At 52.4% G+C, this 14629-nt stretch overlaps 2 protein-coding genes across 2 annotated transcripts in view; one reads left to right on the top strand and one right to left on the bottom strand.

Annotated features, from left to right (window-relative positions):
- Window positions 1–14629, bottom strand: part of LOC147091988 (uncharacterized) — a 72871-nt gene that overhangs the window by 48998 nt on the left and 9244 nt on the right. The gene's annotated exons all lie outside the window — the stretch shown is intronic.
- Window positions 5792–7324, top strand: LOC147091990 (uncharacterized; the record flags this gene model as incomplete). Its single annotated transcript, XM_085976466.1, has 1 exon — window positions 5792–7324. A coding segment is annotated over one exon (654 nt), but the record flags the coding sequence as incomplete, so codon positions are not given.

A 14629-nucleotide genomic window follows, 5' to 3' on the forward strand; every position in this document is an offset into this window, starting at 1 on the left:
ATGAGATCCCCTCTCAATCTTCTAAACTCCAGTGTGTATAAGCCCAATCGACACAATCTCTCCTCATATGTCATTCCTGTCATCCCAGGTATCAGCCTGGTGAATCTTCGCTGCACTCCCTGCATGGCAAGAACGTCCTTCCTCAGATAAGGTGACCAAAACTGCACACAATACTCAAGGTGCGGGCTCACCAAGGCCCTGTACAACTGCAGCAAGACATCCTTGTTCCTGTACTCGAACCCTCTCGCTATGAAGGCCAACATACCATTTGCCTTCTTAACCGCCTGCTGCACCTGCATGCTTACCTTCAGCGATTGGTGCACAATAACACCCAGGTCTCTTTGCACTTCCCCTTCTCCCAATCTATTGCCTTTGAAATAATAGTCTGCCTTCCTGTTTTTTCCACCAAAGTGGATGACCTCACATTTATCCACATCATAGTGCATTTGCCATGTTTCTGCCCAATCACCCAACCTGTCCAAATCGTACTGGAGTTTCACGACATCCTCCTCACAGCATACCCTCCCACCCAGCTTTGTGTCATCTGCAAATTTGGAGATATTACATCCAATTCCCTCGTCCAGATCATTAATATATATTGTGAACAGCTGGGGTCCTTGGACCGATCCTTGCGGTACCCCACTAGTCACTGCCTGCCACTCAGAAAACGACCCGTTTATTCCAACTCTTTGCTTCCTGTCTGCCAACTAGTTCTCTATCCAAGTCAATACCCTGCCCCAATCCCATGTGCCTTAATTTTGCACACTAATCTCTTATGCGGGACCTTACTGGAGTTTCTCAGCATCCTCCTCACAGCACACTCGCCCACCCAGCTTTGTGTCGTCTGCAAACTTGGAGATATTACATCTAGTTCCCATGAATGTAGTTAGGAAGAGACTGGACAAGGGGAGAAAAAATAGAGTTGAGATAGGAAGAGATAAGTTCCGCAGGGCAAAAACAGGCTGAATCGATGGGTCTACTAGGGCAGCCCTGTTTGTGGATCTTGGGAAGGAAGTAGAAGCGGGCTGTGCAGGGTTGGGGGTCTATGAGGTTGACAGCCATGGAGGGAAGATCTCCAGAGGAGACGAGGTCAGTGACAGTCCTGGAAACAATGGCTTGATGTGGTAGTGGGGTCATGGTCCAGGGGGAGCTGGAGGAGGTGTCAGAGAGTTGGTGATCAGCCTCCGCACAGTAGAGGTTGGTTCGCCAAACAACAACAGCACCACCCTTGTCAGCAGGTTTAATGACAATGTTAGGGTTGGATCAGAGCAAACGGGATCCTGCAAGCTCAGAGGGAGGTAGGTTGGAGTGAGTGAGGGGACCAGAGAAATTGAGACACAATGTGGACACTCTGGTGTGTCAGCGGGTGGGATACACCATGGAATCCCTTTCCACACACTTAGGTTGACTCTAATGATCGAGTCTGTTCCGACTGACAACAGCTTAAGTCTCCTGAATTGATTACTGAATTTATTAGTGACTATTATATTTCTGGCCCCTTAAATATGATGAGATTCTGTTAAGCTGACTAGTATGTTGTTCTACTTTGTTTTTTTCTGATGAATGAAACATTACTGAGCCCCTGTACCCATGTTATGGGATGTAGTGCCAGACAAGTAAAGACACAATGTCTGGGTGTGAATCTAATAATAACCTCACGGACCGTATAGGTGTGATAACCAGACGGGCTTGTGGTTATAGTCTGGTCACAGATGGACTAAATTCCCTGAATTAGCAGGAGTTCAGGAGGCGGTCAACAGACGGGTCCAAACAATCCCATTTCCTGAGCAGTAACCAAGCTTGTGTATAAGAACAGGCCAGTTAAGCCGTTGTCAGTTGGAACAGACTCGAGAAGATCGCGCGTGAATCCACTGCACTTCTATTCTCCAGATTGAGGGAATTTTCACTTGATCTGTGTTATGCAGCGCTCTTAATAAAGCCTGGAGAGACAATTTGTGTTCCTGTGACCTTGACTGTCTCGTATCTGAAACCCTGGGACTCCTGATCATTAGAGTCAACCTCAGTGTGTGGAAAGGGATTCCCTGGTGTATCCCACCCGCTGACACACCAGAGTGTCCACATTGTGACTGTGGTGGGTCGATTCCACTCATTTCCTGTAAACCTGTTTTTTAAAATCTGAGCCAGTGTGTTGTGAGCCAAAGAGCCTTGTGTCCAATGAGGGGAATAAAGGCCCACAGCCTCCCCTGGCCCCGGGCCCTGAACAAGGGACTGGAGAAACTCGCTGTCCTGTGGATCAGCCGGCGCTAGTCCTGCCCCTCGGGCTCCCTGATTGGTTGGCGGACCTGCCGCTGGCTCGCTCCCCCAGCCCCACCCCACTCGCTCCCTATTGGTTGGAAGCTCCCGTCAATCAGGCCGCTGGCCCGGGTCACGTGTCCCTCACCGGCTTTACAGAGAAAGCTCTGCGCGGTCGCTGGGCGGAGTTGCAGGTCGGTGGGAGCGGGGTCGGGAGATTAATAATCTGCGGGTAGGCCGCACTGCAGGGTTTATAAAGTTGGAAAATGGTCTCAGGCCCGAATGAGATCCAGCGGCTGAATGTGTTCCACCGGACGGCAGCGGTGAGGCTTTTTCTCGGTGATAGGCCTGGCTTAGGCGCTGCCATCTTGGTGGAGGTAAGACAGACCGGTTCCTGCTGCAACAAGGTGCATGCGCAGCCATCTTTCTACAGGTACAAAGAGTGGGCGGGGCTTCAGGGTCCCAGTGACCAGGAGAGACAATCATTGACTCATTGATTTTATTCGCACTCTGCACACAGCAGATGGAGAACTGAAGGTTTCAGGGTCCCAGTGACCAGGAGAGACAATCATTGACTCATTGATTTTATTCTCACTCTGCACACAGCGGGTGGAGAACTGAACCCAACCAGAGTAGAGAGAGGGGGAAAATTGGGAGTGGAGATAATAAATGTTGGAGATGGTGCGATGGGTTTGGATGTCAGCACAGGGAGGAGGGAGAGTGTGTGGGACGGGGATTTACAGCTTTGGAGTTAAAATCTGTTATTTTAGTCATATTTCTAGATTTGCCATTTTCTGCCCACAGGGCAATCACAGTGCACTGACCAACACCTCAGCTTGTCAGAATAGGGCAGGTGGAACCAAGCCAGAGGCAGCTCTGGGACTTCATCTTCTGAGCATTGGGTTGGGAAAGAAGAATTCCATTGTTTATTGGGCCCTGGCGAGCACTGACCTCCCTCCCACAATGTTAATATTTTGATGCATCTGTCTATTTATATATTAGGAATGTTTTAATTACTTTCACAGCAAAATGCATTTATTATTAAACATTCACAGAAGCAACTGTGGTAACAATTGAATAAAACTCAGAGTTGTCGGGATCTGGAACGCTCGACCTGAAAAGGTCATGAGCTGATTCCATCAATGAGTTTAAAAGGGAGTTGGGCGGGTACTTGAGGATGAGGATCTTACAGGGTTACGGACAAGCAGGGATGTGGGACTAAGCACGAGTGCTCTTTCTAAGAGCCAGCACAGGCATGATGGGCCGAATGGCCTCCTTCATGCTGTACTTTTCAATGATTCTATGAAAGCTAACAGAACCAAAGAAATGATCTTCCTTGGTTATTGATCATTTCACTAAATTTCAACAGAGTTCTCTATACACCAACAACAACTTTTTAAAAAATTCATTGATGGGATGTGGGCGTCGCTGGCTGGCTAGGCCTGCCTTTAGTGCCCATCCCTAATTGCCCTTGAGAAGATGGTGGTGAGCCGCCTTCTTGAACCACTGCAGTCCATATAGTGTAGGTACACCCACAATGCTGTTAGGAAGGGAGTGCCAGGATTTTGGCCCAGCGACAGTGAAGGAACGGCGATACTGGTCCAAGTCAGGATGGTGTGTGGCTTGGAGGGGAACTTGTAGGTGGTGATGTTCCCATGTGTCTGCTGCCCTTGTCCTTCTAAGTGGTAGAGGTTGCGGGTTTGGAAGGTGCTGTTGAAGGAGCTTTGGCGAGTTGCTGCAGTGCATCTTGTAGATGGTACACACTGCAGCCACGGTGCGCCGGTGGTGGAGGGAGTGAATGTTTAAGGTGGTGGATGGAGTGCCAATCAAGCGGGCTGCTTTATCCTGAACAGTGTCGAGCTTCTTGAGTGTTGTTGGAGCTGCACTCATCCAGGCAAGTGGAGAGTATTCCATCACACTCCTGACTTGTGCCTTGTAGATGGTGGAAAGGCTTTGGGGAGTCAGGAGGTGAGACACTTGCCGCAGAATTCCCAGCCTCTGGCCTGCTCTTGTAGCCACAGTATTTATATGGCTGGTCCAGTTCAGTTTCTGATCAATGGTAACCCCCAGGATGTTGATAGTGGGGGATTCAGCGATGGTAATGCCATTGAATGTCATGGGGAGATGGTTAGAGTCTCGCTTGTTGGAGATGGTCATTGCCTGGTACTTGTGTGGTGCGAATGTTACTTGCCACTTGTCAGCCCAAGTCTGAATGTTGTCCAGGTCTTGCTGCATATGGACACGGACTGCGTCAGTATCTGATGAATCTCGAATGGTGCTGAACAGTGTGCAATCATCAGCGAACATCCCCACTTCTAACCTTATGATGGAGGGAAGGTCATTTATGAAACAGCTGAAGATGGTTGGGCCTAGGACACTGCCCTGAGGAACTCCTGCAATGATGTCATGTGATTGAGATGAATGATCTCCAACAACCACAGCCAACTTCCTTTGTGCTAGGTATGATTCCAACCAATGGAGAGTTTTCCCCTTGATTCCCATTGACTTCAGTTTTGCTAGGGCTCCTTGATGCCACACTCGATCAAATGCTGCCTTGATGTCAAGGGCAGTCACTCTCACCTCACCTCTTGAGTTCAGCTCTTTTCTCCATGTTTGGACCAAGGCTGTAATGAGGTCCGGAGCTGAGTGGCCCTGGCGGAACCCAAACTGGGCATCAGTTAGCAGGTTATTGCTGAGTAAGTGCCGCTTGATGGCACTGTCGACGACACCTTTATATAGAGCTTTTAAAACATCTCAAGGCACTTTACAGTAGGGTAATATTTTGTTTGTGGTCCAGTGCACTGACACAAAGTTCCTTCACAACTGTAACAATTTTATTGCTGTTGCTGTGAAGGCTGTGCTCGCTCTGCTCGTACACCTGGTCTCCAAAGGAGGCAAAACAGGACTAATGCTGCCGAGCTCAGCTCTTTTTGATCAGAAAATATCAACTGTTTCGCCTTGCCAGGAAATGCACACAAGAGGCAGCAGTGCTCATTGGCTGCCCAGGAAAGTCCTATTTAGATTAAACTCCTTCACCCAGAGGGTGCTGCGAATGTGGAACTTGCTGCCACAGGGAGTGGTTGAGGTGAAGAGCATGGATGTATTTAAGGGGAAGCTGGATAAACACATGGGAGAAAGGAATAGAAGGAGATGCTGATAGGGTGAGATGAAGAGAGATGGGAGGAGGCTCGTGTGGAGCATAAACACCACATGGACCAGTTGGGCAGATTGGCCTGTTTCTGTGCTGTACAATCTGTGTAATTCTATGTAATAAGAGGAGAGAATGTTCCATAGAAACTAGAATTATCTGTTCTGCACTTTAATCCTGAACTTACAGTGATGTCTTTTGTAAACTACTTTTACAGGGAATATCATCGGCCTTTGAATGTGGAAGGAGAAATGTTTGCCTGTTCTGTCTGTGGGAAAAGATTTCAAAGATCGGTGTGACTGGAAAAGCACCGAGACACACACACCCGAGTGAGAGTGTTCCTGTGCACTGACTGTGGAAAGAGCTTTAACCAGTTACACAGTCTGAAAAAACATCGCACCGTTCACAGCGGGGAGAAACCGTACATGTGTTGTGTGTGTGGATGAGGCTTCAACCGATTGTCCAACCTTGAGAGACACAAGGACACCCACACCACGGAGAAACTGTGGGAAGGGATTTAGCTCCCCGTCCCGGCTGGAAACTCATCAATGCAGTCACACCGGGGAGAGGCTGTTCACCTGCTCCAAGTGTGGGAAGGGATTTAGTCAGTCATCCCACCTTCTGACACACCAGCGACTTCACACTGAGGAGAGACCATTCAGTTGCTCTCACTGTGGGAAGGGGTTCAGGCAGTCATCTCACCTCATTGAGCACCAGTGCATTCACACTGGGGAGAGACCGTTCACCTGCCCTGTGTGTGAGAAGGGATTCACTAACTCATCCACCCTGCTGATACACCAGCACATTCACACTGCAGAGAGGCCATTCACCTGCCCCATGTGTGAGAAGGGATTCACTAATTCCTCTGACCTTCTGAGACACCAGCGCATTCACACTGGGGAGAGGCCATTCACCTGCTCCGTGTGTGGGAAGGGATTCAATCAGTCATCCAAACTGCTGACACATCAACAAGCTCACAGTGGGGCGAGGCCATTCACCTGCTCCGTGTGTGGGAAGAGATTCACTAACAATCCAACCTGCTGACACACCAGCGAGTTCACACCGGGGAGAGACCGTTCACCTGCTCAGTGTGTGAGAAGGGATTCAATCAGTCATCCAACCTGCTGAGACACCAGCAAGTTCACAAGTGACTGCAGAGGTTCGATTCTGCTGTTATTGCTGCTGTTAATCACATCCAGGACGGAACCATGTTCATTCTGACAGTTGGGGTTTGTTTCTGCTGATGTTAATAACCCCTATAACTGGGCTGGATTTTAATATTCTGGATATATAGCTGATTGAGTTGTCGGGGCTGCAGTGTTGCTTTAAGTACTGCTGTCTGATCTTTCCCCTTAATTTCTGATGAGTGTTCCTGAAATATTTTACAATAAAATTATGAACTTTTATTCAATCGTATATTAATCTTTGCTATAAAATCGACAATTCATTGTCTGAAAGATTCCATTATCATCTCCAATTAGAAAGTGCTGATTAATCCTCGCTGACAACTCTTACTCACTTGCACATTACACAAAGTGGCACCTCCAATATCCACCAGAAAGAAGGGGAATGGGAATTGGTGGAGAATCGAGAGTCCCCAAATGTTGCCCCTCCCATCTGGTACAGCAATCCCCTCGGCACGGGAATGGAGGCAAGTCCAGTTATAGTGTGTGGTAAACCACTGTTATTGTTTTCACCGTTGTTGTTGTTGTTGCACACCGTTGTATCTATGCATGCCTCAGCTGGCTCCGCCCCTGGCTCCACCCACATGCCCAGGTATAAAGGTGACTGCTCTGCAGCCCCCTGCCTTCTTGGAAACCAGTCAACCACGAGAGGCATGCTCTGTTCTTTGTTAATACATGCTCTGTTCTTTGTTAATACATGCTCTGTTCTTTGTTAATAAAAGCCTTTTAGTTACTCTCCGTCGTTTATCAGTAATTGATAGCGCATCAATTTTATTAACAAAGACAAAATGTCGGCACCAAACGCTGAGCAGCAGGCGCTGCTGCATGCCCTCAGACCAACATGCCTGGACCTAGACCCTCAAGAGGCGGGTTCGTCTACCAAGTTCGCACAATGGCTGCGTTGCTTCAAAGCTTACCTGGAAGCCTCAGCCGTGACACTAGATGGAAACAAACTAAAACTCCTGGCCTCCAAGGTGGGCCACCAAGTCTACACGCTCATCCAGGACGCGACTACCTACACGGCGGCTATCGATCTGCTAAAAGGACAATACACACGCCCGGTAAATACGGTTTATGCCAGACACCTCCTGAGATCCCGCAAACAGCAGTCCGGGGAATCGGTGGAGGCATCCCTACGGGCACTACAGATACTCGGCCGAGCCTGCGATTGTAAAGAGGTATCGGCCGCGACACACACGGAGGGACTTATCCGAGATGCTTTCGTTGCGGGCCTCAAGTCCGACTACTCCCGGCAGAGACTGTTGGAGAAGGGCGAATTCGACCTGAAGAAGGCAGTGTCCCTCGCGCTCTCGCTAGACGCGGCCCACCGGAATATGGACGCATTCTTCCCTAACCGCTCCACACCGTGGACGCCGCAGCCTTGGGTCATGGGACCGCCACCCCCGGCACCAACTGCTGCAGCGATGTCCAAGGGCCTGAAATGTTACTTTTGTGGCCAGGCAAAACACCCCAGAGCACGCTGCCCGGCGAAAAACGCTACCTGCTCTGGCTACGGGAAGAAAGGACACTACGTCAGCGCCTGCAAAGGTAAAACCGCTAACGCCAGCAGCGCCGCGTGTGAACCGTGGGGGCAGCCATCTTGTCCGCCATCTTGGATGCCTCCAACTCCAATCGCGGGTGACCCGGACTCAACCACCGCCTTGTCTGACAACCACAGCGACTCGCTCGACCATACGCTGGCCTCCGTGACGCTGGACCAATCTCTCCCTCACCAACTGTCCAGGTCCATGATGGACATTATGGTAAACAGCCGCGCCACTACCTGCCTTTTCGACAGTGGGAGCACGGAGAGCTTTATCCATCCCGACACGGTGCACAGTTACTCTCTCCCGGTCCTGCCAACGCGCCATCGGATCTCCATGGCTTCCAAATCCCATTCAGCAGACGTCGGTGGCTACTGTGTAGTGACCCTTTCAGTAAGGGGCACAGAATACAAAAATTTTAAACTTCTTGTCCTGCCCCATCTCTGCGCTGCCGTTCTACTGGGGTTGGATTTTCAGTGCCACCTTAAAAGTGTCACATTAGCGTACGGTGGACCCCTCCCCCCACTCTCAGTCTGCAGCCAGCAGCTTTTAAATCGCCCGCCGCGCACCATTTGCAGCCTCTCCACACTTAAAGTCTCCCCCCCCCTTGTTCGCTAACCTCACCCGCGACTGTAAACCCATCGCTACCAAAAGCAGGCGGTACAGTGCCGGGGATAGGAGCTTCATTAAATCCGAAGTAGCAAGACTCCTGAAGGAAGGGATTATTGAGGGTAGCACTAGCCCATGGCGAGCACAAGTGGTGGTAGTAAAGACTGGCGAAAAACAGCGCCTAGTTATTGACTACAGCCAGACAATCAATCACTACACCCAGTTAGATGCATACCCACTCCCCTGCATATCTGACATGGTCAATCAGATAGCACAATACCGGGTGTTCTTGACGATTGATCTGAAGTCGGCATACCACCAGCTCCCCATCAGGGCTGAGGACCGCCAGTACACAGCTTTTGAAGCTGACGGTCATCTCTACCACTTCCTCCGAGTCCCCTTCGGTGTCACCAACGGGGTTTCGGTCTTCCAAAGGGAGATGGACCGAATGGTTGACTAGAACGCGCTGCAGGCCACCTTCCCCTATCTAGACAACGTCACCATCTGCGGCCACGACCAGCAGGACCATGAAGTTAACCTAGAGAAATTCCTCCGTACGGCCCAGCGGCTGAATCTAACATACAAGGACAAATGTATGTTTCGCACCACGCGCCTCGCCATTCTTGGCTGCGTCGTGGAGAACGGAGTCATCGGCCCCGACAGAATGCGCCCCCTTAAGGAGCTCCCCCTCCCCCACTGCCAAAAAGCACTGAAGAGATGCCTAGGGTTTTTCTCTTACTATGCTCAGTGGGTGCCCTACTATGCGGACAAAGCCAGACCCCTCATCAAGTCCACCTCCTTCCCCCTGACAGCAGAGGCATGTGCAGCCTTCACTCTCATAAAAAGAGATATTGCGAAGGCCACAATGCACGCAGTGGATGAGTCCATCCCTTTCCAAGTGGAGAGCGACGCATCCGACTTCGCCCTAGCTGCAACTCTTAACCAGGCGGGGAGACCCGTGGCCTTTTTCTCAAGGACCCTCCAGGGCCCCGAGATTCGACACTCCTCTGTCGAAAAGGAGGCCCAGGCCATTGTGGAAGCGGTGCGACATTGGAGGCATTACCTGGCCGGAAAACGATTTACCCTGCTCACTGACCAGCGTTCAGTAGCTTTTATGTTTAATAATAAGCAGAGGGGCAAAATCAAGAACGACAAGATCTTGAGGTGGAGAATTGAACTCTCCACCTACAATTACGATATCTTGTACCGGCCCGGGAAACTCAATGAGCCCCCAGATGCCCTATCACGTGGTACATGCGCCAACGCGCAGGTTGATAGACTGCAGACCCTCCACAATGACCTCTGCCACCCGGGGGTCACCAGCTTCTTCCATTTCATCAAATCCCGTAACCTGCCCTACTCCATCGAGGAGGTCAGGACCATGACCAGGAACTGCCAAATCTGTGCCGAGTGCAAACCGCATTTTTATAGGCCAGACAGAGCAAGCCTGATCAAGGCCACTCGCCCCTTAGCGTCGATTTTAAAGGGCCCCTCCCCTCCTCTGACCGAAACGTGTACTTCCTCAACATAATTGATGAGTACTCCCGTTTCCCATCCCTTGCCCAGACATGACCAGTACCATGGTCATTAAATGTCTGAATGACCTTTTCGCCTTGTTCGGCTTCCCTAGTGTGGTAAACCACTTTTATCGTTACACTATAGTTATCACTGTTGTATTGTTATCACCGTTATCACTGTTGTATCACGATACGAGGTCGCCTCTTGTCGCGCTGTTATACCTGGGCTGACCACCTCCGACTCCGCCCATGGCTCCACCTACCTGCCCAGGTATAAAGGTAGTCGACTGGCTGGTATTCCTCCTTGTTGGACCCGATCACCCACGAGGGTGGGCTCTGTTATTTAGTCAATAAAAACCTTTAGTTACGTTCCTAACTCGTCGCTTTTTATTGGACGAATTGATAGGTATACCAATTTTATTGACTAAATTTTAAAGATGTCTACTACTGGCCAGCCAGAAGCCCTCCCAGAAGCACAGCCACACCAGCCGGCTTGGCTGCAAGCCCTCAAACCACCGTACCTGGATCTAAACCCACAGGCAGCAAACGCAGCCCTCAACTTCAAACACTGGCTGGACTGCTTCGAATCCTACCTGGAAGAATCCGGCGCCCCGCAGAGATCCAAACTAAGACGTCTGAACGCCCAAGCGAGCCCGAGAGTATACGCACTCATACAGGACACGACTACGTACGAGGCCGCTATCAACCTACTGAAACAGCAGTACCGCAGCCCGGTAAATTACATGTACACCAGGCACCTCCTAAGATCCCGCCCGCAACAGCCAGGAGAGTCTGTAGCTGAATTTTTACGGGCGCTAAGAGCACTCGGCAGGAACTGTGACTTTAAAGCGGTGACGGCTGTTGAAAATACGGAAGATAATATCCGCGATGCCTTTGTGAAAGGCCTACGGTCCGACTACTCACGGCAAAGACTGCTTGAAGCTAAAGACCTCGACCTGGACAAAGCTGAAGCCCTCGCTCTCTCCCTGGAGGTGGCCCATCAGGACCAGGAGGCGTTTTCCAGGTACTGCTCGCGACCCTGGGACTCGGGCCCGACCCCTACCGCAATACCCTCCGCAGCGCCGCCCCCGGGACCTACCTCAGCGTCGGCGTCCCGGACCCGACCGGGCCCGCCACCCCCGGTACCGGCTCCGACATCGGGCACCCGCGATCGGGCCGCCGGCTGCTTCTTTTGCGGCCAGGAGAAGCACCCGAGGTCGCGCTGCCCAGCCAGGAACTCTACCTGCACAACCTGCAGGAAGAAAGGCCATTTCTCTAAGGCCTGCAGGAGCGGATCTTCAGAGGCCAGCAGTGCCTCATGCGAACTGTGGGGGCGGCCATCTTCTTTCACGGCAACTGAGGCCAGTATCCCCACACGTGAGTCATGGGGGCGGCCATCTTTGATCAAGGCAACCGACCCCAATAGTGCCTCATGTGAGTTATGGGGGCAGCCATCTTCTCCGCCATTTTGTCCTACCTCGTGGGAGACGCCATTTTACCCACCACGCCCGACTGCCACCGGGCCCCCGGACCCGACGACCGCCTCACCCGCAGACGACAACGACTCGCTTACCTACACGCTAGCCTCCGTCACTCTGGATCAAGCCCGCCCACACCACCTGTCCAAGTCGATGATGGACATCAAAGTAAATGGCCACGCCACGACCTGCCTGTTCGACAGCGGAAGCACGGAGAGCTTCATCCACCCAGACACGGTGAGCCACTACTCCCTCCCTGTCCTGCCAACGCGCAACCGAATCTCGATGGCATCGATGTCCCACGCCACGGACATTAGCGGCTACTGTGCTGTGACCTTGTCGGTTAAGGGTACAGAGTATAAAAACTTTAAACTCCTCGTCCTCCCCCAGCTCTGCGCTGCCGTCCTACTAGGGCTGGACTTCCAATCCCACCTCCAAAGTGTAACCCTAGCATACGGTGGACCCCTCCCCCCACTCACAGTCGACAACCAGCGAAGGTTAAACCGCCCACCGCGTAACACCTGCAGCCTATCCACCCTCAAGGTGCCGCCACCTTCCCTGTTCGCTAACCTCACCCCCGACTGCAAACCCGTCGCTACCAAGAGCAGGCAGTACAGCGCTGGGGACAGAGCTTTCATTTGCTCTGAGGTGCAGCGTCTCCTGAAGGAGGGCATCATCGAGGGGAGCAACAGCCCCTGGCGTGCCCAGGTCGTGGTCGTTAAGACCGGCGATAAAAATCGCCTGGTCATCGACTACAGCCAGACCATAAACAGATACACCCAGCTGGACGCATACCCCCTTCCCCGCATATCTGACATGGTCAATCAGATTGCACAATACCGCGTATTCTCGACCATCGACCTTAAGTCGGCCTACCACCAACTCCCTATCCACCCCGAGGACCGCCAGTACACCGCCTTCGAGGCGAATGGGCGCCTATACCACTTCCTTAGGGTCCCCTTCGGTGTCACCAACGGGGTCTCGGTCTTCCAAAGGGAGATGGACCGGATGGTTGACCAGAACGGACTGCAGGCCACATTCCCCTACCTAGATAACGTCACCATCTGCGGCCGCGACCGGCAGGACCACGACGTGAATCTGGAGAAATTCCTCCGTACAGCCCAACGGCTGAACCTCACCTACAATAAGGAGAAATGTGTGTTTAACACCTCGCGCCTTGCCATCCTTGGCTGTGTAGTAGAGAACGGACTCATCGGCCCCGACCCCGAAAGAATGCGCCCCCTCATGGAGCTACCCCTCCCCCACTGCCCTAAGGCACTTAAGAAAACCCTGGGGCTCTTCGCCTACTATGCCCAATGGGTGCCCAATTATGCGGACAAAGCCAGACCCCTCATGAAGTCCACATCCTTCCCCCTTACGGAGGAAGCGTGCGCAGCCTTCTCCCTCATTAAGGGAGACATTGCCAAGGCCACTATGCACGCAGTGGATGAGTCCATCCCCTTCCAAGTCGAGAGCGATGCATCCGACTTCGCCCTAGCCGCCACCCTTAACCAGGAGGGGAGACCGGTGGCCTTCTTCTCAAGGACCCTACAGGGCCCTGAGATCCGACACTCGTCGGTCGAGAAGGAGGCCCAGGCGATTGTGGAGGCGGTACGACGCTGGAGGCACTACCTGGCAGGCAAACGATTTACCCTCCTTACCGACCAACGTTCGGTCGCTTTTATGCTTAATAACAAGCTGAGGGGCAAAATCAAGAATGACAAGATCTTGAGGTGGAGAATCGAGCTCTCCACCTACGATTATGATATCTTGTACCGGCCAGGTAAGCTGAACGAACCCCCCGATGCTCTGTCACGAATTACATGCGCCAGCGCGCAAAGTGATAGACTTCAGACCCTCCACAACGACCTCTGCCACCCCGGGGTCACCAGACTTTACCACTTCATTAAGGCCCGCAACCTGCCCTACTCCATCGAGGAGGTCAGGACCATAACCAGGAACTGCCAGACCTGCGCCGAGTGCAAACCGCACTTCTTTAGGCCGGACAGAGCAAGCCTGATCAAGGCCACCCGCCCCTTCGAGCGCCTGAGCATCGACTTTAAGGGGCCCCTCCCGTCCTCTGACCGTAATGTGTACTTCCTCAACATTGTTGATGAGTACTCCCGTTTCCCCTTTGCCTTCCCCTGCCCAGACATGACCAGTACCACGGTCATTAAATGCCTGAACGACCTCTTCGCCTTGTTCGGGTTCCCAAACTATATACATAGTGACCGGGGCTCCTCTTTCATGAGCGAGGAACTCCGTCAGTTCCTACTAGCGAGAGGTATTGCAGCAAGTAGGACCACCAGCTACAACCCCCAAGGGAACGGCCAGGTGGAAAGAGAGAACGCGACGGTATGGAAGGCCGTCCTCTTAGCCTTAAAGTCTAAGGGCCTCCCAACCTCCCGCTGGCAGGAAGTCCTCCCGACAGCGCTGCACCCCATCCGGTCACTACTTTGCACTGCCGTTAACGCCACCCCCCATGAACGAATGTTTGTTTTCCCCAGGATGTCGACTACGGGAACCACTCTACCAACCTGGCTGACCTCTCCGGGGCCCGTCTTGCTGCGAAAGCACGTGAGGGCCCATAAAACAGACCCCCTGGTCGAAAGGGTGAACCTCCTGCACGCCAACCCCCAGTACGCCTACGTGGCTTACCCAGACGGGCGGGAGGACACTGTCTCCTTACGAGACCTCGCACCCTCGGGCACTCCGGAGACACCACCTTTACCCCCCCCCACCACCCCCCCAATTCCAGCCCAGGTAGACGGCATGCCGGAACCCCACGAGCCTTCGCCGACCACGCAGACACCAGCACTAACACCGGATAATGCAGCACCGCCGCTGCGACGATCGGAGAGGCTTACGAGGCCTCCGGACAGACTGACATACCAGA

Source organism: Somniosus microcephalus, unplaced genomic scaffold, assembly GCF_052327205.1.
Source record: "Somniosus microcephalus isolate GS21.2 unplaced genomic scaffold, FLI_Smic_1.0 unresolved_chr3, whole genome shotgun sequence".
Taxonomy (NCBI): Eukaryota; Metazoa; Chordata; class Chondrichthyes; order Squaliformes; family Somniosidae; genus Somniosus; species Somniosus microcephalus.